The 25,999-nt window shown below is 37.1% G+C and overlaps 1 protein-coding gene across 1 annotated transcript in view; it reads left to right on the top strand.

Moving 5' to 3' along the window:
• The first annotated feature begins 277 nt into the window (after positions 1 to 277).
• GDNF (glial cell derived neurotrophic factor) overlaps positions 278 to 25,999 on the top strand; it is a 36,916-nt gene continuing 11,194 nt past the window's right edge. Inside the window, exons 1-2 of the mRNA XM_063456859.1 lie at positions 278 to 943; positions 9,675 to 9,911. Coding sequence (XP_063312929.1) covers positions 9,701 to 9,911 — 211 coding nt within the window. The 5' untranslated portion in view covers positions 278 to 943; positions 9,675 to 9,700. The remainder of the gene's footprint in view (positions 944 to 9,674; positions 9,912 to 25,999) is intronic.

The raw sequence follows: 25,999 nt of genomic DNA, 5'->3' as shown, positions 1-25,999 counted from the left end.
TAAAATATATTAGAATAGAGACTGACTTAACCAAACAGATATTTGGAATCTTCAGACATAGTGAAGGGTAAGGGTTCGTGATGTGTTCTTTGCATGTCAGCCAATCAGAGAGGACCACTAGACACGTCACACCCAGAGAGCCTATAAAATCATCCCCTGTGCTGCTCCAGTTGGCAATTATTCCTGGTTTCACATGGAGTGCTCCACATCAGTCCTCCTGTCTGTGTGCACTGGCAAAGCAGGCTCTGCTAGCAGTAGTGTCTCCAGCCCAGGACCCTGCAGGATTAGGAAATAGTCTGTTCTCACTTTGCAAAGTTGCTGGATGCTCTCCCCAAGTTTGGATTGCAGAAGTAATCTGTCTTACCCTCCACATTCCACTTGGATCTAACCTTGCTATGTGTCCAGATCTGTTTCAGGAGGAAGTCTTGCTTTTCACTAGCTAACAAGTCCTTCAAGCCTTGTGATCTCAGCTCACCCCCAAAGCCTTGTTTTTACTTCTCAGCTGTTTTTTCCTCCGTGTGATCTCCCTGGGCCAGCTGCTGTTACAGGAGCCCTGATGTCTTCATTTGACTCCCCGCAGTTGTTGATGGTGTGTGTTTCTCAGATTCCTGAGGAGGATTTTAGCATCCAGACCAACATTGTGCATAATTTCTCTAACTGCTTCCTAGGCTGATCTTGGATAGAAGAGAAATTTAGCAGCTGATACCCTTTACCCAAGCTAGCTCCTTCCCACTGGTGACCAGGAGCTCCTACAGGTTCAGTCTGTAAGCCACCAGACTTCTTGGACCCCATCTCCACCTGCACACCCTATGCTGTGTCACCTTATTTCCTCAGAAAAAACACTTGTAGAGCTATTTCCCTGCTTCCTGGACATCCTGAAGGTTACACAATATCTGGAGGTCGGATTCATGTCCATCTTGGGTCTAAAGAGGTCAGACCGACGGTAGGTGTAATGGTGTGGACCTGGGTGTCTTCTGTTACTAGGTACAATCCATAGAAGCAGATAGAACGATACAGAATAGCAGCTGAGTGTGGTTAGTGTGGAGTTTACTTTGAAGACAAACTCAATCCAGAATTCTAAATCTGGAACATCTGCAGCTTGGGAAAAAAAATGACTAAATTATAAAAAGATCATTTTTTTCTGAAAAGCAAACTGTGTTCTGTGCAGAGCTGTAAAATAAACCGCTTGTTATGTTTATTGTTATGACTTTTGAACAAGTACAAGGGAATTTCTGAGTCCAGTTGTCTTTATCACTTGGAACACTAGAACACATGTTGCATAGTTCTGGACACCTTAGGCTGTCATTTAGGTTATCTGGCATTAAATGTGTAAAGTATTCTTAGAGGACAGCAATAAGAGAGCCATATACTTCAAAGGATTATATTGTGTAATTGTTCTAAATCGATGGAAAGTCATTGGCAGCTAAGGGTATTCCAGATGTACCTTGGCATACCTGCTGTGCGAGGGATGCTAACTTTGGCACTGCAGATGTTTGGGAACTACATCTCCCATGATGCTTAGCTTGGCGAAAGAGCTTGCATTTCTCGGGACGATCACCAGCCTTAAAGGTCTGCACAGCCAAGGTCAGGCAATATTCTGCAGTTGTCTCTGATAACAGACTGAATATCGGGGGACGGGGGTCGTTCATAAAAATGTAGGGGTGCCAATCCAATTATATAGGTTGCAGCCATTATCTAATGGGAATGACCTGTCCGTGTAATCTATATTCAATCATGCAGATTGTAGGGTAGATTTATTGTTAGCAACTCTAATAATGTAACAGCTTAATGCAGAGTTAAACGTACCAGTAGATTTCATATTCACATTATGGACCTAGAATTGTATCTACAAATCGAGATATATAACAAGTACATATAGTTTAGTCGGGGAGGCAGACCATCCTTTATCTAATCAAGTCAAATTTCCTGCAATATTGAACCTTAAAATCATTTGACACTGCTACAGCTATACAACTGCAACTCCCATCACTACATCTGTTCGAGTGCAACTCCCATTGCCATAGCTGTTCACCTGCAAATAGTGTCTATGAGAACTCCATGCTTAATCCTTGAAGATTGTTCCTCACGCCCAGTTTGTTAAAGCACGATGGCAGTGATGAGAGTTGTAATATGCAAAAACTGGAGTCTTAATTCTTAAAATTCCAAACTGATCCATTTAATTCACCTGTGCAACCATTGCTTTTCCACGAATAGCTGCTGGTTAAATCATGAATATTAAGTAAACAAATAAAAGCAATGGTTTGTAAAACAGGGTCTTGCCCTTTTTGATCACACGTATTTTGATAGAACCATAGCACAGCCAAATTGTCATTGTACACCCCAAAAAAATATTTTAAAAGTAGGTTTTTATTAAATTTTTCCTGGATCGCCATAATCTGAATATAACTGCTTCCTAAAGATACTAAATTCTGTCCCAGTGCAGGGTTTTCAAACAAATACACTATCATTGCAATCCTCTATTTATAATCTCGCGTGTTATTAAATAATACATGTAGATCACAGGCATATTTCTCATGAAATGTTCATTACGGTAATTCCAGAGAGATGTTCTTTTCCGACCTCTAGTGGTCATTTTGTGGAACTGTGTATCAGCTCTGGGAGTACTGGACCTTAATAACTCTTTGCATATTAGGAGGATTCCTGGTAAGCAGTAACATAGCTATAGGCGACCTCTGCAGCGCCACATTCTGCAGATTGCAACAACTTCCATCATGGTGGTCGCCAGGATTAAGGGGTGGTCTAGTGCCTTTCTCAGGACCCCTCTCAGAAAGACTATGTGCCGAAACTGGGCTTTGCCAGCGTTGCCAGACTCTCCTAGAAAGCTATCGCAGATCATTTGTGGTACAGTACCCTATTTACTATTTTGTAGCGATATGTTGTATCTCGGTTATGTGTTTAGAACGTATATGGGGCTTATTCACTTAACAGAGAATTGTGGGGAATTCACAAGGGGACTTACACTATGTAGGCCAGCCTACACCCAAGGGTGGTTGTTATTCCACATTTTTGGTTATAAAGAAAACCAAAAGTATCTGTGATCTCTAAACATATTGCTTGGATATGATATTATGTCACAAAACCTCACCTATAATGCAGGTGTTTAGAAACACTATGAAATAAATAAATAGTTTGCTTTTTATGAGTCAGTGAAATAGTTAAAACACAGAGCTTGTTGAAGTTTGGTTCCCGTCCTAGATGTTTATTTAATAATTTTACAAATGACTTAACGTGTAATGTATTGAGAGTTAATATATTAAGATTACAATTCTTTTGCTTTTATTTTGCATAAAGTTTGGAGGTTTTTTTTTTTTTTTTTAGCACAAAAATGCAATATATTCTTACTGACAAGTTTAGAGGGATCCTTTGCTTGTTGTAGTAACAAGTCAGGGATACACTCACAATAATATGCAAGTTTTAGTATTACTGGTCTGCTACAGATTATAAATATCAGATTACAAAATAATCAGTCCTCTAGTATAAAGGTAAACTGTGACATGGGTGTGATATCTTTTTAAACGTTGAATTGTGATAAGTTAAAAATCAACTTATAACATGTAAGCTAAAGGAGAGATTGTAAAAATAATAATAATAATTCCAACTTTGCTAAATTGTACAATGTTATTGTAGTCTGTTGGGATTTATTCACGAATGTCGATTTGTAGTGCATTGAAAATCAAATTCCAAAATTTAGAGAATAAGTGCTATTTTGAAGAAAAAAAAATCTCCAGTTTAGCTACATGCACAGTTTCACTAATGTTGCCTACATTTTGCAATCCATGTTACTACAATTGTAGCAATTAAGGGGGTACACCCCTATATTTCTTAACTTGCTGACTATTTAGTTAACAGATCCCCTTTAATTTTCTTGACTTTCTAAATTTCTTATACAATTTAAATGTGGAAACTGCTACATGTTATTTGGTTCCATAATTAAACTGAAAAACAGAGCAGTCTTTCATGTCTAGATCTATGTAGAATGAAAGAGAACACATCACCCCTGGCTGCCTTGAGAACTAATATCAGTTTCTAAGAGAATTGAATGTAGCTGTTCAGGTAACAATTCATTATAGCTAATGAGGTTATTGTACATTGAGGCAATGTGTGTTTCATTTCATCCACTGATGGGTTCAACAGAGAGTGGAGTCAGGAATAAGCAATCACTTGTTCCACAAATAAAGTCTCACTTCCTAGATTCTCAGCAAGTGAAGAAACTGATTTAGCATCAATTCACATCAGGAGGAGACCCAGACCCTTCTTATGCTAAATGTGGTGTGGTTGGAATGGGGGAGTGGAATAGACTGAAGGAGTTGTTGGCAAAACAAGTAGTATTGATCTGTGTCTGATAACTAAGAGAATTAAGATTGCAGGACGCAGACTAGTTTCTCATGAATTCCTAAGAATTGACAGTATTCTACATGATTATCACTGCCCGTCTGAATCCGCTGCATGCAAGAGTTGGCATTGTGTCAAGTTCACAAGGTTTAACACATGTTTCTAAATGTTTACCTTATGTTTCAAACACGTGGGGTCATTCAGTAAATCGGGAGTTTTGTCAATTGACAACGGAACTTCAACTTTTAAGGCCACATTAGCCAAATTGGAAAAATTCTCCAACTCTGCTGGTTTCACCTAAATTGCCATTCCCTTGTGAATCGTCCACATTTCTTAATTTAATGGAAAAATAACCCCAACTGTGTAGCACTAGAATAGATATCTGTATCGTATAAGCACACATGTTCAGTATAATCAGAGGTGTTACACTCAATGTTTGGTCTAAATATCTTTTAAAATGTCTCTAGTTACATTTAAAATATTATTGGCCATTATTTCGTATTTTATCCCAAGATCATGTTGTCTCTACATTCCATAAAGACTGGGATTTGACATGCCTCAAATAGTTCAGAATCCAGCCATGAATTACCTGAAATGTCTGGAAGATGTAAGGCAATAAATATTTAGTGTTTGTAACAGTAAGTTGGTGAAGCCCTGATTCTGGCAATATTTCCTTTAACACAATGGTTCTTAAAGCCCCAGGCAACTGGCCTCAATTAATGGCACTTGTAGGAGAATTTGTTCCCCCCCCTGCAGTGGACATTCCTTTCACATAGGAAAGAAACAAATGAATTGGTGTTGTAAAAGATATATTGATGTTAATTCTAATTATATTTTAATAATGGGTTACGAAGCAATATTTGCAGCTATAGTCACAAAGGTTATGCACCATTTATAATTTGGGTCCCTGGCAAAAAAAAAAAAGATAAAGAACCATCCATATAGAGATTTAAACCAATGTGATTGGTCCTTCATCATTAAAAAGCTCTGCACTTTATGTATGAAATACTATTATGCACCAGCAGTCAGATTTTTATAACTCATATGAGGGTTATAAGTAATTTTGGACCAGGGGTCCAAAAATTGAGAAATTACCGTGGAAATGATTCTACCAAATGTTCCGCATTTAGACTGGTGTGTTAACATTTTGTCTTCTAACATTACACTCATTGAGTTTAGAATTCCACAGTCAATTTCCATCGTAAACATGTGTCTTTGCAACTGTTGAAATAAATTCAGATATATCAACCCCACTTGGTGATCCACCGCAATATTGATATATTAAAATGTAACTGTAGTATAGATTCAGGATACCAGTCTAAATATGGTGATTGTGCCTCAACTCTCAAGGTATATAAATATACTTTATATATTTTCGGTATTGTTGGCCAATCAAGAATGATTGGCTTTATTGTGTTTGTAAATATCATGGTATTGAGTAGCAAACTGAACGTGTGAAGGTTGACCAATGTTAAATAAGGAAGATGATTTTCTCAGTAAAATAGAATTGCATTTTTCATTAATGCACAAAATAGTGTAGGTCAGGGTTTTGGAAAATTTTGTCACTCCAGATGTGGGCTACATCTTCCATAATGCCCTTATGGTCATACTGCTGGCAAAGAATCATGGGAGACATAGTCCACAACATCTGGAATACTAAAGCTTGCCTACGCCTGACCTACAGTATTTCCTAGCTTTGGCTTGTCTGTCCATTATTCTGTGCTTTGAATTTTGGATCCTAGAAATACAATACGTTCTGTATAGAGAGTAATTCTGAGGCTAAAGGGTAAAAGTAGATCAATCCCTACAGAAACCAATGGAGTGCTCCTTCTAACTGCTCTGTTTTCCCATAATTGCTCATAATAACCTCATCAACCTGCCATTATTATTTTTAAAACGTGAACATATTCAGTAGCACTGTATTCTAACAAATGCAAATAAATACCATATATGTGCACATGGGGCATGCTAGATGTGCCAAGACACTCCCAAATTCAGGGTCAATTGGTCCTCCCTGTTCCATCGTTAAGGCTTGCAAAGCATCATGGGAGTTACGGATCTACAACAAATAGGGGCTACCTGTTGGACATCCCTGTCCTAACGTAATGTGCTGCGGAAAGCTAATCTGAATGAATGGTAGACCAAGTATTTAACTGTCCATTTCAAGGGGTAAACGTGCAGGGGGTGCTTATTTCTGCATTCATTCATATTTCATGCCCCTCGCAGGCTGGGAGCTTGAATCATGCTAACGTGCTCCATAGTTATAAAAACAAGCATCTTCCCTATCTAATGTCTGCGTGCTTTGGTGACTTGAAATAAATAGAAACAAATTTGAGAATATTAAAAACAGTCAGGAACTGGAAAAACATAACATTGTACCTGCTTATATCATAAAACTGCTGTTCATTTTCAATTGGCAAAACAGTTTTTTTGCTAAAAATGTAAGTACCTCATAAGGTGTGTCCAACTGTAGCTGATCTTTGTTTGGCTTATTTTAATCAAATATTACCAATGAGCAAATTTTAAATAATTTTTATGGTCATAAAAATACCAATATGCTCTATTTTTAATTCAGGTATCTTCTATATCTATAATTACAAAGCCCAAGTAAAGCTGTTCAGTACATGTCTCACTAATTCAGGGGTAATCAACGTTCTAAACCACTTCAGATGATGTGGACTACTTCTCCCCAGATGATTTGCCAGCTTTATGGCTGTCAAAGCATTATGGTAGCGGTAGTCCACAACATCTGGAGTGCCGAAGGTTGCCTAGCCTTTCATTAATGGCTGCAAGATACATGGGTGGACGCAGAGGTTGGAAGACCGCTGGTTGTTGACTTTCTGTGTGTTAAGAACTGGTCTAATCCTGTTGTGTATGTGTGTGGTCTAGTTTTTAAACATAAAGAGTTAATTTAAGTAGAAACAAATTTCTATTTCTGCTTTGCATACACATTTCGAGTGCTTCCCACACAGAGTATTTTCGTAGTGTAAACTTTGCTTTTACTAGGTTCTTGTAGACATGCAATGACTGTGAACCTTTCTGACTCCACAACCAACTTTACCAATGAGAGTTTAATTAACCCCTTGGGAATAAACTGGGTGTTTATAGAAGGATAGGTATGGAGAATGTGTGAAATTAGTCATTCAGTAGGCTGTGTGTGAATGGATCCTGACCTGTACCCTGTGTCTGAGGTTTTGCTGGTAACGTGTTAAACAGACTAAGCTAATTTGAGGAAATAACTAGAAACCAAAAGATCTTGATTCTAAATTAGTAATAATAATTTTTTTAAGGCGCCATTTTGTGTTTTTGCTGGTCTCTATAAAGGGTTAGTCAGTTAAGTGGCAATTCTCACGAATTCAAAGTAAAGGTCACAAATTGCTGACTTAATTTTGTTTTAATTCAAACTATTTTTGTCTAAAATCATCACCACGCATGCACCCAGGAATAATAACATAGCATTAGGAATTAGTATCTTATAGGCTCACTTTTACCTTCTAGACTGAAAGCTAAACACGATGTCACACAATGATAGTACCAGATCAGGACAAAACTTTACATGTCATCCTCTAGGAGTTATTTGTAGGTGACCTCCAACTTTCTCCTGGCAGACATTGTTTGCAAGCTCAAAATCATCTGTGCAGCTGATAATGCAGTCAAACTGTAGGAAGGGGAGGATGAAACGTGGATATGTTTTTAAGCAATAATTGTAAATGGTCTTTCACCTCCCACCCTGCATTGAGATTCATAGCCTTTCTTTTTCCAGGTATATAAGTTCTCAGGATCCATCACTTTTTCTCAGCTGAATATGCTCTAGTCTACAGTACTGAAATGACCAAAAATGAGCTCAGGCTGCACAGCCTACCTGTGGGCCTGCACATATTTGGCAGATGAAAAATGTATCCCCATGGTATTTGGGTGCTCTAGAAACTGAGGGTTCTCAATTTGGCTTACTTATTTTGTGATAACGTTGGCATGGGGTCAGATATATTTTTCATAGCGCACAATTAGTTCATGCTAGTTCTGGGAGGTTGCCACCGGGAGATGATATGCAATGGGGAGATGAGATGCAATGATGGATGGGTTAACAAGTTAAACGGATCCTGGATATTTCTCTTTGAAGTACAGGACTTTGTGCCAACATATTCCTAATATTTTTCATGGATAAAGTTAATATCTTTAGCAATATCATAGATTTGCATTTTATATATATTAATCAAATGAAAACAAACAGCAAAAAGTTCTAAGAACTGTAGCAAAAGACATATGATGGAATGAGACACATCAGTGGTCAGACAACGCAAATAAGGATAGACATGGTATGGATCTGTTCACATAAAGCCAGATGCACTGCTCACTTTTCATGAAACTCTTTTTACATATGGGAGATCATACATCTGTCTTTTGGAGCGGATGTTAATACATTCCATAACTATCTGATACCCCTTCCCTTTCCTTTACATCTGTGATCTGTAGTCAAGAAAAATCAGATGTGGCAAATGTACAGGTTAATGTTTTCACCTGACCCACGTTTGTTTGTTTTTTGGTTTTTTTAAATCCGATATTTTAAACCAGACATTTAAACACTTTGAAAGCTTTGTGAGAGCTGCTCTGCTTTGCCAAGTTAATCTAAGGTGAAAGCACGTTAATTTCAACTCACCTTCAAGTTAAGCTGTGAGCAGGTACCATTACCAAGAAATGGAATTAAAGTCTATTTCTTTGTACTTGCAATGATGTTATCAACCTGTTAAATTTACACAGGGCAATGTGAACATGAAGAAAACAGTCTGAATCTGTCTGTTTGATGTAAATGTGGACTGGTTGAAGCTTTAACAGAGAGATCACTCACTGTATGTAATGACATATACTTTCAGTTTCATAGTGTGCACATTCTCAAAGCATGCCTCTTTACAAGTTAATCCCAACGTGTAATTCCAAAGTACTAAGTATGTGGTTATGTGCCTGTATCTGGGATTCTCCCTAGAATAGGTTCTTAAATTGGGATCTACCTTAAAAGGTGGTCAGTGAGCATATTATCATATTGTCCTCTAGATAAAGCATATCTACTAAATTAGGACTTTGCTTAAACTATATTGGAAGGTAGGTGGCATTCTAAATGTTGGAATGTACATAGTGAATCTGGATTTAACAGGTTAGTAGTCTGCAAAATAGTGGTTATAAAATAAAAAGAAAATGAAAAGAAAATGCTTTGGCCGAATTCTCTTAACGTGAAACACAGCTGCCAGTCACGCTAGTGCTGAATGTATAAATGAATGCCTACATTATGATTGCTTATATATTTAATTTTCTTCTTAATTTCAAAGGTCCCTTTCTTGGAAGTCTTTCTAAGATGAAGTTATGGGCTATTCTGGCTGTCTGCATTTTGCTGCTAAACTCTGTGTCCAACACTCCGTTGCCCTCAAACTGGTTAGCTAGTAAGAAAAGAATTCAGCTACAAGAACTTCAAAAGGACGAAGAGGACCAAGCTTTGGGGATGTATGAAACAGGTCCTGAAGATCCCACTGCCAACTTGGCACCACAACAAGATGTCCAAATTTACTGTAAGGATCTATATTCTTCACATTCTGTTTTTAGAATTGTTTTATTGCCATATTAGTAGCTCATTAACTAACCTTAGTGTAGGCGTTGGTAAACATGTCTCTACTGTGTAGATTACACGATTACAAAATGACAATGATGTTGACTAGAAAGTGACTACATTCAGTGTGTAGAAACTTTGAAGCTACCCTTTTAGTTTGTTTTTTGGCAATTATTTTCTGCATATGTTTTAATACATGATATAATGCATTTTGAAAGGGAGGTTACTTTGACCCCCAGCACCATTCCTTTTATACAATATTGACCATTTAAAGTGGCTGCTTTTCAGTGTGAAATTAAACGGATATATTTGTGCACAAAAGCAGAGCTTTTATGACACTGTAAAATGACACCAAGAGTTGCAATTAAAACTAAAAGAATGGATAACATGCCAGGAAAAAGAGGAACCGATCGTTAAGGGAATAGAACAAGTCAGGAATATAATTAAGGACAGGCTCAGGGCTGAGAGTAAGGAATCACGGAGGACATTTATCAAAGCAAACGAAGTACTATTATTTTGTTACAAATTGCTAAATATGGAGCAATCACCATGGTAACCTATAGAATGTATCTGATTATTTGGCATTTTGCACCGAATATAACACCTGTTTGCCTTGGTAAATGTAATAATATGAGGAATAGTGATCTATGAGTAAAGTAAATTTTGATTAAGTTTAGTCTCTGCAGTCTCCCTTGTTCTGGCCACCTGCTGTATGTGTGCTCTCGATTTGCATAAAAATACACAGCCTAGCTAATTTCCCCTGGTGATTATAAACATTCACACGTAGGGATTTACAATATGTCAGAAGTTATAGGCCGACAGCAACTAATTACCCCTTGCATCCCCTGCCTATCTGCATTTGCTAGAACTGGGGAGAGTGATTTTGGCTGACTTTCTCCATAGAAAACCAAATTAGATGAAAGCCATCATTTTCTAAATATCCTAACCTATAAAGGCATAATTCCTTGTGGAACAAAAAGGGCATACTATCCTGGTAGGTAATGATACCATTTGTAAAGCGGGGCAGAGTTTTGCTATGCCTGCAAGGACATTGAGTCTCCTGTAGAGGTATGAAAATTACAACAAATTACAGACTTCTTGAAGTTGAATAACATGTGTAGGTTCTTTTATTTATTTTTTCTGAAGCCTATGCTTAATATTAAATATAACTGTTTTTTGAGATTGTTTACTCTTTAATTTGCTCTCCATCTCCTGTCCTTCTTATAGGAAAGCATTGGATTGGCTGAGATTGTCAATTCAGATTATCTCATCCAAGGAGGCACACCGGGGGCGGAACCAAATGCAGCATCTCCTCATAGAAAAAGATGCATGTGGAGGGTAGGGATACTGAATGGTAGTGCTGCACACTGTACAGCACTGCCCCAGGGAGCACTTCTAGGAGCCATCTGAGAAGTGGCCACTGGAGGCATCCCTAGGCTGTAATATAAACACTATCTTTTCTCTGAAAAGACAGTGTTTACATCAAAGAGCCTGCAGAAACTGATTATACTCACCAGAACTACATTAAGCTGTAGTTATTCTGATGACTATAGTGTTCCTTTAATTTTTGGGCAATTTACTACATTACAAGCAACATCTATGTTACAAACTGAAACATTAGGGCTGTAAGTTATTCATGATTCACTGGCAGGTTCTCAAAATCCTTGAAGTGAATTACAGCATGTTGACCAATAATCAACAGACAATTTATTTAATTCCATATTTTGATCTTTTTGCATTATATCATAGCGTTACTCTTTTTAGATAATGCTTTTAAACAGAGACAAGATTACTTTAACATAGCCTTTCAGGGATTTGACTAAAACCAGATGAAAAAAGACAAGCTGACATTTGACAGTATAGCTAAAAAATGTGATTGCTTTTTTTTCATGGTTATTGGGAGATTAGTATTTAAATGAATACATTTCAGTTTGTTTTCTTCTTTTGAAATTTACTCTCAAAAGGAACCAATTATAGAAAGATTGTGTCTTCTATTTTTACATGTACTGTAAATTGTAATTCAAGGTTATAAAAAACTTGATTTTACCCACTACATCTAAGAACTTCTCATCTGCTTAGCCTCATTAGGGGGTACATTTACAGGGCTCCCAGTATGGTTTAAATAACCCAGAGATAATATTTTGTTGGAGGAACCTAGTACAAAAACATCATAACCTTGTAGAAACTTTAAATGTCCAGCGCTATTTCCTATGGCCATTATAGTCATTTGGTTCTAGAATTTTAATTAACTCAGCAAACCTTTCCAATATGTGGACCTTTTTGGGGCAGCTATTAATTTAATATATTTTGGTTGTGTCTAGTGACCCACAACTTTCATCCATTTGGCTTAAGTCTAGGTCTTCAGTCAGATGATGATTGGTGATACTCATGGTTCCATTGTATTTAGGGACTCTCTCACCAAGTCCTGAGATTTATCTATTTACATAAGTAGACTAGTTATACCACAACTGAACTCAAATTATAATGAGCCTATTCCTACAAACGGCTCACAATGGACAAAGGAGGATTCCATCTTAAATGCTGAGTCAAACTTGGTTACATCCTAGTTCATTTTGGTAATAACCAAAATAATAGATTTTTCCTGAATATTAAATATTGCACTTGGCCTTGTAAATCAGCTTTATAATTAGTACTCCAACTGTTAATTTACTGATCGTCAGTAGTCAATTTTTACTTCATCCTCAAATCTGTCTCCCTCCATTGAGACACATAGGACCGTAATTCTAGAGTGTACGTAGGATAAGATCTGAAAATATGGTCACATAATGCATTTTATTCCAATAACATAGCAATGAAACCATTATTTTTTTTTATAATTTCAGCAGTTATTTGTTTAATTTAGTGCGTTTTTTTTTCTCATCCGTAGAACACTAAACATCAAAGTTTTATTCCAGAAGCAAAGGGAATGTATAAATAATGATGGTATTTGGCCACATTGTATTGAGTGCCTCTCAATAGGATGGGCACAATAAGAGAAGGATCCGTGGTTATTTAACACTTTTGGCTGAGAGGACAGGTGATACCGCTAGGAGTGTCAGTTTCTACTCAACCCTAAAGCCAAAGGGGAAACCAAAATCAATGTCCTTTTCACACTGTGTGTGTGACTGAAAGAGCTGGGGAAGCAAAGCTGTATTAATCATTCAGAAGGGGTTCTGACCTCGGCATCTTTCATGTCATATTCTTTACTCGGCACAAGTGACAGATCTCAGAGCTGCTCTTGTTTTTGCCTCTAGCTTTATCTGTAATATGAAAGAAACATTGAAGAACACAAAATTTTGAAGCCTTTGATGATTCTGCCGTATCATTCACTGTATAGACCTCACAAAGGTTTGTGTGTTCAGTTCTGCAGATTTTGATGGGATGCCCTAAATTCTAGGACTAGGAGACCCCAAAAATATATGTGATGATCGAATGGTGGTCCTTTGTCTTTTACAAGAATGACGATGGTCTGTGGAATGATACAAAGTATGCACACTATGTCTTGTTTGTCTAGATCTCTCATAAAGACTTAGAATAGATTATTTTGTTTATTGCAAATGGCACACTTCAGGAAAGAGATCCAGGGGTGCAAATTTTGGTGGCATGCCATAAATTCGGGACTAGGAGACCCAAACAAATATATGTGATGATCGAATAGTGGTCCACTGTCTTTTAGAACAATGACAATGATCTGTGGAATGATACAAAGTAGGCACACTTTGCCTTGTTTTTCTAGATCTCTCCGAACAACTTCGAATAGATTATTTTGTTTATTACAAATGGTACAGTTCAGGAAAAAGGGCACCAACATTTTACTAAATGGGTTCACACAGTTTGAGAAACACAGCTGCCAGATATTAGAAGCACTACAGCATAGATTACTTGTCCAGATTCTGATACAGGTTTCTAGGGCTATGATGATAGGAATGAGTATTTAATCGATTAAGTGTTTTATTCTAACATAAAACATGATATATATATATATATAGATAGATAGATAGATAGATAGATAGATAGATAGATAGATAGATAGATAGATAGATAGATAGATAGATATGCATATATATATATATATATATATATATATATATACACACAAAAAGAGAAGTCCTGCGCTTAAGCAGCAAGGACTACAACACACATCAGCCCCAATATATAGTAAAAACCAAAGAAAAGAAAAACGTTACCTGCGCTTTCTCCTTAATCCCTATGTATATTTAGACAAATGGAGGTCATTTAGTTGCTCCAATGGCCATTGGAGGGAATGCCCGCCTGCCAACGTCAAGGCAGACCCCCCTAAGCGGGTCCTAACACTGACCCTTCAGCCTGCTTCCTTGAGCTTCTGGCAAAGATATCTCTAATGAGACAGAAAGGGGTATTTTTTATATACACCCCTTTACTTATTAACCCTTAATAGGGAACACATGGGATGGGTAGCAGCATTGTAACCAGGCTGTGTGATACAAAGTAAATACAAATACAAAAAGAGAAGTCCTGCGCTTAAGCAGCAATGACTACAACACACATCAGCCCCAATATATAGTAAAAACCAAAGAAAAGAAAAACGTTAACTGCGCTTTCTCCTTAATCCCTATGTATATTTAGACAAATGGAGGTCATTTAGTTGCTCCAATGGCCATTATATAGTTTTGATTATTGCCCTGTTGCCTGAATACATCCTCTTGTTTTTCCTCATAATTTCTATGTAGATGAAAGGTTTAAAGTATGGATAATAACATTCAAACACCTCATACATTATCTCTGCGGATAATTGCGTTATCAAAAGTAATTCTCATATAACACGTTCAAAAATAAAGATAGATATAGCTATAGATATATACCATTTTGCTTCAACATCCATCATAAAAGAGAAGCCTTCACTTCTTTGGAATTACACCATTGAATAAAACATCTCTTTGAACATTGCAAACTTGTGTTAACCTTTTTCATGAGGTGCCCTGTCTCCTTTAATATATACTAAATATTTAGCAAATTGCATCACAACCCAGCTCAGTCCATGCACAGCCCGGGCACACACACTGCAAATGAGGAGGAATAGAAATACTTCAGGCATTTTGATTTCATTTCCTATTTTTTTTTTTTTTCTATGCGGTTTGCCAAGTGTAAAAGACAGAGCTTATAACAATGACTGACAGGGGGGAAGGATGGAGGCACCCAGTTGTAGAACAAAGCGGTGCCGATGACTGCATTTATTTATTTTTTTTCACACCTCACAAATACCTACTTGTTGAATATAGGGGAAAAGTAACCATTACCATATTAGAAATCATGAGAAGGCTCAGTTCCGCTTTAAGAGCAATAATCCAGTTCATGTCAGTATCAGTTTCTTGGAACTTGTGGCAGAAACATTGTTTATGTTATTTTCTCCCACACTGGAGATACACTTAGACCATATGTGGCCATACAGCTTCTGATGAATGACAGATGACATGAGGCTCAGGCAGTCCTCTATTGGCTGAGCTTTATGGTATATGTAGATTGCATAGCTCCACGTGGCAGATAATTACACTCTCTTATGGCACAAACAAAAAGAACAAGACATCTATTGATCGTTAATCTAGCCATGGTCTTGAGAGGATATCCTCTACAAATCGACTTAATTTGCTCCTCCAGATGGTATTCTTCAGTTTACATTAAGGAATTGTACAAGTAGTAATATACTTAAAAAAAACACTAACCCAAATCTGGTGAAAACTGTCATCCTCACTGCTGCAAATTTTGAATCTACATCAGCACTGTACAAGATAAGATACTGAATTAACATTAAACACATGTCTTTATCTACAGCCGCCGATAGATGCAGCTGGCGTACAGATGTCAGATTCCACAATGTTCTGTGCATTACATACCTTTTACAAAAGATATTTCTTCCTTTCTTGTTTCCTTATTTGTGTTTAAGTCTAGCCTGCTGTTTAGCTGTGATAGACATTTGGGTAAGCATAAATAATTGTGGGAGATTGTGGGAAATGAGGAGTGTAGCAGGTACCATGGAAATCACAGGAAGTGTCCTGCTGATTGCTCCCCTTTTTAGAATGTTGGCCCAGAATTGCTCTTTATAAATACCACCTTTATTATGTGAGATTTATTGCAGTAAACTTAGTCCCAAGTGTTATAGAGTGGTATCTAAATTTTCATATTTAAAACAATTTATACCAGAAACATCACTCTCATAGAACACAAATAATTGGAAGTTTGTGGTAGAGAATTTCTCAAATATTTAAAAATGGGCATCATATAATATAGAAAGATTGCTGAACTTTTTTAGAAACTCCATATCGTAGAATTCCAAAAGCTAAATTGGATTTCCCCCAACATCTTAATCTCTTAATATTTAGAGGAAACAAGTTCATACCTTCATCAAATTCTGTTTCCAAATTTGTGTACGCTCTAGAGATACATTGGAGAGCAACATCATTCTGTAAACGATATTCTTGTTCTCTAGAATGATATACATTTTTCAAAATACCTCCCATACTCCTGTGTCTCTATTGTTATCAAGTTATTCACAACAACATTTTATACACTCGCCATTACTCACTACCTACTAGATGTGAACTACCTTTCTCTCATTGGAAATACAAGATGCTGCCTGCCAGAAAACTTTATTAACTCAAACTATTTAATTATATTCTCACTCTCTATATCATTACAAAAGAGCTTCAGATCTTTCATCCATCTATAACAAATTTGAAAAGCTACTTCTCATATCTTCAAAATGCCTTACTTGGCTTACCGCAATCTTGGCTGCATGTTCAACTGAGTTTACCCATGCTCTAATTTTTTTTTATGGTATTTACATATCCCTCTAGGACCTCCCACCTCCACAATTCTGGACACCCATTCTATTGTCTTCTGCTCTTTGTGGTCCTTAAAACATTCATCTCCCTAACCCCAAGGCATCCTTCCACCAATGGCCAATGTTAATCTAGTCTAATTCCATATAATGTTATGGTTTATAGAATTATCAATCAACATATTTAATATTAATTACATACACATGGAAAGCTAGGCTGTTACTGTATATAAATGTTTATTCTGGAGACACATAGAAACTGTAAAAGCTTATCTAATTGGTAAAATCGATCTTCACAATTATGGATTTCTTTGCCAGGTGTACTGAAGTAGAAACTACTTAAACATCTTTTGTGCAGTAGGCCGTAGCTCATGTCATACTGGGCAAAAATAGGAATCAGGTGGAGATTGAACTCGGATACATATTTGCCTTCTATTGGTCCTCCACAAAAAAAAATCACTATCTCTGGTGTTTAACTTATGGATAACTAGTTTCAAATAGTCAGTAAGGTCCAAAAAAATAAGAATTAGCTTTTGTGTTGCACTCTAATTATCAGTTATATGTCAAGGTGTATTACTCCTAAATCTCGGGAATTTGTTTTTTTTTATTTAGCTCTATATAGTTTCTCCTTTTCTCATGCTCTCAACATCTGTTGTCAGAATAAAGTACCCTAGGGCTATCTATGCACTTTGACAGGACATAGGATGTCCCCACGAACAATAGAAAGTGTAATTCTAAGGAAAGTTCTATGTTTTTTTTTTTTTATAAAGCAAAGCAGTTGGATGTGTATATTTTTGTGGCTGTTTACAAGAAATATATGTATAAAATGTCACATTGTGTGCTTTGTCATATTTGTTTTGGAAAGTAACCAGCCTAATAAAGAGATCCATTTTATTTACCAGCACATTTACACTACTTATACACGGCTTAGAGTTTAATCATAATTCTGAAATTCCAGCCAGCTCCATTAATTTCATCCAAAAGTTAGCGCCCTCTGCAAATTTACCATTTGCAGTTCGTTCAAACATTTTCCCAAGTTTCCACTAGCCAGTTTCAGCAACAGTACCCAGAGAAACATGTGTACAGTTACCGCAAAAAGCACCCCCAAAATTGCTAATCTGAAGGTTACAGTCAATGTACCAGATTATTAAACTCTTTCTATACAGTGAATGCTTTGATTTCTGCCACCAAAAGGATAATTATTGAATTTCAATGAATATAATCCCAGTATTAATACACATACAGTACATTACAGTATTTGTACTAGTGTAAACAACAGGGATATAATTCAACATAATATAGAATAAACATGTAATGACATTGAGGGTCTGACCTCAAATATATGTATCTTACCTTACCACTTCTTCATCCTGTGTGCAGTAGAGTTAATAACTGTTTGGAAGCCTCGATTCTGTGCTGCAATGGAATGAAGGCATTATATGAGATGAGCCATTGGGTTCTTGAGCCTAGGGTATGCCAGTCAACTGGTCTTAACATTCTTCATTCAACCAACTAACTGATAGCATGGGTTCTTCTGTGGGCTGTATTTTTAACATTTTAATTTATTATGTTCTACTTAGCAGGATTAACCCATGGGCTAGGCAGGGGCCCAAGAACCACAAATTAGCTTCACTCCATTAACCGTTCCTATGTGAAGAATGAAGGGGGACAAACTGATAACTTGCCTCTCATGCACTCAGAAAATTATGTTTTGTTTTTGGCAATTGATTTCCTTGGGTAGAAGATGAACATTTGTAGGACTCTATCCAACATCATTGGATAAGACTGGTAATATAGGTCTGCGTAGTTGGAAGGGAGGTTGACAGCCTTTATTAGCTCTCTATATCCTGACATTTGTTTTCTCTTTTGTTCTGTCTCATGCTGGATAGGGTCTTTAACCCCTTCACGACGGGTGACGGACGAGGTCCGTCATCCTGGGGATGCCCTTAACGACGGGTGACGGACCTCGTCCGTCACGCGGTAAAATTAACCCCAGATCGCCGCAATCGCGGCGATCGTGGGGTTAATGGTGCTCCGGTCTGCCTCTGCATTAGAGGCAGACCGGGAGCACCGGATCGGGCTGTCAGAGTACATGTGCCCGCTCTGACAGCATGCCAGAGCGGGCACATGTGCTCTCTATACTCACCTCCGCCTCCCTGCACTTCCGGGTTCAGTGTGAAGTGCAGGGAGCCGGATCTGCAGTGATCCTGCCCCCTGGTGTTAAAAAAAAAAGTTAAATTAAAATCCCACCCCCCCTTTACCCATATTAATAAAAAATTAACCCCTTCCCTGCCAATTGATCACTGACTACAGTGATCAATTGGCAGGGATTACATTTTAATATGATCTGATTTTTTTTTTTAACCCCTGAGGGTTAATTCTTTTTTTTTAACCCTCAGGGGTTAAATTTATTTTATTAATTAATTTAAATATTTTAAAATTATAAATTTAGCTAGCTGGGGAGGGTGGAAGTTAGTGGGGAATTGGGGGATTTAGTGTTAGGCTAACTAGGGGTTAACGTTAAAAAAAGTTTAAAAATAAGCTTTAAAAAGTTAAAAAATTAAGTAAAAAAAAAGTTTTAATAACGTTTAAGTAAAAAATAAAAAAATAAAAACCCTTTACCCAGTCCAAATAAAAATTAACCCCTTGCCTGCCAGTCTATCACTGCCTACAGTGATCAAAATACAGATCACAGTATTATACTGTGATCTAATTTTTTTTTAACCCCTGACGATTAACTTTTATTTATTTGTTAACCCTCAGGGGTTAAATTAATTTAATTAACTAATTTAAATATTGTATAATTAAATATTTTGCTAGCTGGGGTGGGTGGGAGTTATGGGAAAATGGGGAATTTACTGTTAGTGCTGCTTACTGCTAGTTAGGGGTTAACGGTAAAAGAAAAAGCTTAGAAAAATGTTAAATCTGTAAAAAAAAGTTTTACGAAAGTTTAGGAAACTTTAAAAAAATGAATAAGCAAAACAAAAGTTTAAAAAATAGTTTTAAAAAGTAAAAAAAGTTTTAAAAAGTAAAAAAATACATTTAATAACGCTCATTACCACTACACCTGGTACAAGCTAGCGGAAAAATGATCCCACGCTAAGGTTCAAAATATGCCTTTTGAAATACCCTGGGATGTCTTCTTTAAGAAATGGTATGGCTTTATGGGGTATTTGGATTATATAGCCTGGTAAAATACTCTAAAATGGGACATGGGCACAGCGTAAAAAATGTAAAGTTTGAAAAAAATGGAATGGCTGTGTCCCAAATGTGCCCCTCCGATGTCCACATATACCTGGCAAAGGTACATACGGGGGTATTTTTGTACTCAGCCGACATAGCTGAGCAACATATAAAGTATTATAGAGTGGTGGTACACAAAATGTTTGCAAAATATACTGTGCAAACTCACTTTGTGTGTCAAAAAGGCAGAAAAAACGCTTATTACCACTACACCTGGTACAAGCTAGCGGAAAAATTATCCCACACTAATTTTCAAAATATGCCTTTTGAAATACCCTGGGATGTCTTCTTTAAGAAATGGTATGGCTTTATGGAGTATTTGGATTATATAGCCTGGTAAAAATACTCTAAAATGGGACATGGGCACAGCGTAAAAAATGTAAAGTTTGAAAAAAAATGGAATGGCTGTGTCCCAAATGTGCCCCTCCGATGTCCACATATACCTGGCAAAGGTACATACGGGGGTATTTTTGTACTCAGCCGACATAGCTGAGCAACATATAAAGTATTATAGAGTGGTGGTACACATAAGGTTTGCAAAATATACTGTGCAAACTCACTTTGTGTGTCAAAAAGGCAGAAAAAACGCTTATTACCACTACACCTGGTACAAGCTAGCGGAAAAATTATCCCACGCTAAGGTTCAAAATATGCCTTTTGAAATACCCTGGGGTGTCTACTTTAAGAAATGGTAGGCCTTTGTGGGGTAGTTTGAATTTAAAACTTACGAAGATGCTTGGAAATTGCACATAGGTCCAGCGTCAAAATTCAAAGTTCTGTAAAAACTGATATGGCTTGGTCTCCAATATGCCACTGTAGCTTCACAAAATAGTGCCAAAGACATTCATTGGGGATGTCTTTTTACTCAGAAGACTTAGCTGAGCATAATTTGAAGGTTTTGAACTTAGTGGCACATATGAAATATACAAAATGCCCAGCAAAAATGCAATCCGTATGTCAAAAAATGCACAAAATTATTTTTTACCACATACTTTGGCATATATTGGTGAATAAATGGGGGCATGCTAAGGCACAATATGCACCTTATGATATACCCTGGAGTGTCTTTTACAAATGGTAGGCCTTTGTGGGTTTTTTTTTGAACAGTCAAACTGTTATAATACCCCAAATGGAAGCATAGGCTCATTAAATCCGTCTCTCAAAATTCAACTGTGAATACTGAAAAGGACAGGTCTCCTGTATGGCACTGTAGCTTCACGAAATAGTGCCATAGACATACAATGGGGGTGTCCTTTTACTCAGAAGACTTAGCTGAGCATAATTTGGGGGGTTTGAACTTAGTGGCACATATGAAATATACAAAATGCCCAGCAAAAATGCAATCCGTATGTAAAAAATGCACACAATTATTTTTTACCACATACTTTGGCATGTAATGGTAAAAAAATGGGGGCATGTTAAGGCACAATATGCACCTTATGAGATACCCTGGAGTGTCTACTTTTACAAATGGTAGGCCTTTGTGGGGGTTTTTGAACAGTCAAACTGTTATAATACCCCAAATGGAAGCATAGGCTCATTATATCCGTCTCTCAAAATTCTACTGTGAATACTGAAAAGGACAGGTCTCCTATATGGCACTGTAGCTTCACAAAATAGTGCCAAAGACATACAATGGGGGTACCGTTGTACTCAGCAGAAGTAACTGAACACATAATAAAACTTTGTACAGGAATAGCACACAACAACTTTACAAAATACACATGAGAAGTTCTTTGTTATACGTTTGTGTGCGAAAACCCCCAAAAAACACAATTTTACTCCAATATTTAGCAGAGGTTGGCGGTAAAATGGCTACGTAGAAAGTGTCAAAACAACCTTAGGTAAATAGCCTGTGATGTCTACTTTATATAAATATATACTTTTGTGTGGCAATTTTGTTTTATTTTATGGCTATTAGGCTTACAAGACAAACATACCAAATTCTAAAATCGCTCCATATTAAAATTTTATTTTACTCCTTGTGCTTTGTGACCTGTAACTACCAAAAAAAACTTAAAATCCCAGACACATTATATATTCTGTAAATCAGAACAAATAAATGAATTTATTTTTAATTACTTTCCTTAACCTGCACTAATTATGCACACATTATGATTGCAAAAACTGTAAAAAAAAACAATATTTTTCATTTTTTTTGCATTTTTCTGTATTTTTTTTTATAATAAGTAAGCATTTATATATTTATATGTTATATCAAATTAAAGCCCTTTCTGTCCTTTAAAAAACAGTATATAATATGTGTCGGTGCAATAAATGAGAGAGATGCAAATTGCAGTTGAACGCAAACAGCAAGAAAATGCAAAAATTGCTTGTGTCATTAAGCGTAAGTCAAGCTTCTGAAGCTCTGTCCTTAAGGGGTTAATAGAGGGTTAATTGTGCTTGCCAATTTCAGGTGTTTGTAAATAAAAACAAAAAGGGGCATTCGTTTGTACCCAAAACACCGAAAATCATTGTTTATTGGCTGAAAAATGATTTGCCATCAGTTCTAGAAGAATATATTCACTTAAGACTCTGAGTACCATAACCACTATGGTGATGATGTGTCCAGTTAGAATACTATCGCAAGCTCCACATTGTAAGGAGTCAAACCATTTTAGAGTGCATTGAATTCTTACCTCGGGTCCATTGGGTGCCGTTCCTTGCCTCTACTACTGCTCAGTGAGAGCCAGATGCTCTGTTCCCTAAGCTTAGCCCTGTGGTGCAATGAAGCCAAAATCATTGTTATTTTGGAGCAATCCCCATGGAAACCAATAGAATGCCTCTAACAAATGTATCACTTTGCACTCAAAACAGCACTTGCTTTGCTGTGATATATATTCTTCTATATCTAGCTACTGACAGATCTGTATTTGTTAAATGTTGTGCTGACAAAGGGTTAATGCCTTACATTCCTGATGTGATTCCGCATTAGTCATATTGTTCTGATTTGAGAGATAACTCTAAGAGTCCTTTGGCCATGAGTCAAGGGGGATGAGTAAGACCCAGTGTGTAATTTAATATACTCCTTCAAGAAGTATCATTCCCCTTGTAATCAATGGATATAGTCTATAGCATTCTGCTCTGGCTCACATAGCCAACAATTAGTACAAATGTAAGATAATGCATCTCATAAACCACAAATCATTCTGAAGGGAGAGAAATATCTATGGTTTTAAACACGCACGTGTGTGTCACTGTAATCGCAAATGATTCACACTTCTGTTATGTGGGAGAATTTTTGGTCTGTAACAGGTCAAAGACACTGCAATAAAGAAGCCTAAAAATTGCCTAGGGGGGTTCAGTTAGCACAGATGTTAAATTTCATAGACTGCCCTGACCTCACCTTGGTAATATTTCCCATTCAATCAATAGTATGTATCACCTGTTTACATTGTGCTTTGTAAATCCTATCTGCAGGGTTACATCAGCAGTTAGGATATTAATCAAACTCCTTCAATACAATTTTATTTTTATAATTAATTTATAATTATACCCTCACAGTTCCGAATTTTCTTTTTAATATCCAATTAATATGTACTATACAACACGTATCAAATAGAAACAGACGCAAATAATTAAAATGAAAGCATTCCTTTCAATTCAATCAGTGTCAATACATTATAAATGACACCAACGTACTGGGCAATAGCTTGTGTTGGTTGCATACATCTATTCTAATAAAGGCTACGTTTTATGGCTGATATCATTCCATGAGGATTTTTTACACATTTTAACAGTTGGCTGCTAATTTAAAAAGTCTGATTTAACGTTCTAGTCTGACACGCTGTTTGATCTCTAAACTTTCTCCAAATTCTAAACCAGTAGAAATGTGTTTACAAACCACAGACCCAATTATATCCATTTGCTGATTGTTTTATTGCATCTTCAGAGTTTCGCCAAATGACTTTTCAGCTTTGCTTACTTTGGGTGCATCAACAAGCTAATGTCTGTTGTTCTTGTGTGTTTTCTGTTAAAGGAATGCTCTGTGCACTATAACCACTTTGTTCATATGAAGTGGTTTTGGTGACTGAAGTGTATCTTTAAAAAATTCTTCTTATAGCACCTATATTTATCATCATTTGTTACTGGACTGGATCAAAATATGTAAAAGGGAAATTATTCCTAATACTATACTTTATTAAAGGTTTTTTTTTTTTCGTTTTCTTTTTTTTAATAAGAAAACACAAGTTAACCCCTTAATGTCTGATGACATGCCATACACACGAAATGCTTAATCATGGCTGAAGCAGTCAGTGTCTGCATTTCCTGCTTGTATAATTGCTCAATGAATGCATTACATTCATGGATCTGCCTACTGACAGCCTACGCTACAAAACAATGGAAGATTTGTTCACTAAACTGTGATAGTCTGGCTAATATAGCCAAATTAGACAAATTGGAAAATAAAATTCTTCTACTCTGTTCCCATATTGACCAATTATAAATTCTCCAATTTCTAGTTTCTCAAATTTGGGCAACAAAGACAACCCTGAACATGGATGTCAGACTCATGGACCATTGGCTTATCCTTGGGTCCCTCTCGAGTTTGATCTCCCAGAGACAAGTCCCCAATAATTACAGCCTCAGTGTAACATTCTATATGCTTTGACATTCCAGATTCCTATGAAATGTACAGATGACATGAATTTTCCAGTATATTATTTTTACATTGCACCATTATGCTGTCAGCCTCCAGTAGCTATTGATGATTACATTACATTTTATTTTATTAGCTACCTAAATATGTTGTTTTTTATTTAGTTATTTGAATGTTAATTATATATTTATTATTATTATTATTATTATTATTATGTTTGGTAGTTCTCTCTGCATCTTTACTTGGTGGATATGTATTGTAACGGAGCTCCCTGTACCCCTGGCTGGGTACCTCGGCTAAGGACTGCTTCCTAGCTGGAACAGGGGACAAATCGCAGCACTTCTGCCCACAGTTGCCATGGCTTGACTTGGGTCCTGGAACCGCTCCCTCCTGGAGCCGAATGGGGAACTCGCTCTATCCATCCCCAGGCACTGGACGACACTCAGTCCTGGGAGCTCTAGTCCTTACAAGGACTTTCCCAGTTGAATCCTCCACACTGGAACAGTGATTAGCGATTAGCCCTTTCCCATCCCAGTAACCAGACGACACATAGTTCTGGAAGTCCAGCGGTGTTCAGGAGTTTCTGTGTCCATTTTCAGTTCCATGAACTCGACGACCAAACACCGCTGCCAGCGTACGTGCGAACAAGATGGCTGCCACCTCGTGGTCGTCCATAGGAAATGCGGTCACCCAGACAAACACATTGCGGTGGAAATTGCTACAAAGTAGCAATTAGGCTTAACAAGCTCATAGGTGGTCTCCGGTTCGTGCGGCTGTTCGGTTCCTGAACCATACAGTCCAAATACATGAACAGAGACTTTTACAGTGCATATTACAGGGCCCATAGTCTTTGGGCAGGAGGCTGGCAAGCAGGCTCATCCAGGAGCTCATCACTAACTCATTAGGACAGGGGAGTTTGTCACATGTATTTAGGGAAATTCTAGATATTTTCCTGTGTTTGAAGCTAATTATGCTGAAGTCATTAGTCAAATAAAAAGAAGCTAAATTGTAATTATTAGATAGGAATTGGAAAAGGAATAAATATTCGTGCAGGAAAACTGCCTTGTCACCCAAAAATGTAAATGGAATGCAATGTAACCAGTGGAGCTCAGTATTTAGTTTTCTAATTGTTCCACTCCTTGTGCCACCAATGTAGGTCAGTGATATCATATCAGTGGGTCCCAGGGATTTCAGGGCAGCTGATGGAGTGACTGTCAGCATTCCCTGCCTTTTCACATTGGGAAAGGCAGTGGTGCCAGTATTTGTGGTCCTATCCTGGACCTGCTGTCGATTATAATGAGCAGTGTGCTAAGGAGAAGAAAGGGCAAGGCTCGGCTGCCCGTTGCATAGGTCTGCTGCTTGCTTGATACAAAACACCACAGACATTAACTCT

Source organism: Pelobates fuscus, chromosome 5 (assembly GCF_036172605.1).
Source record: "Pelobates fuscus isolate aPelFus1 chromosome 5, aPelFus1.pri, whole genome shotgun sequence".
Classification (NCBI taxonomy): Eukaryota; Metazoa; Chordata; class Amphibia; order Anura; family Pelobatidae; genus Pelobates; species Pelobates fuscus.
Note: the sequence above shows the minus strand (reverse complement) of the source record. Positions and strands in the feature narration are given on the sequence as shown.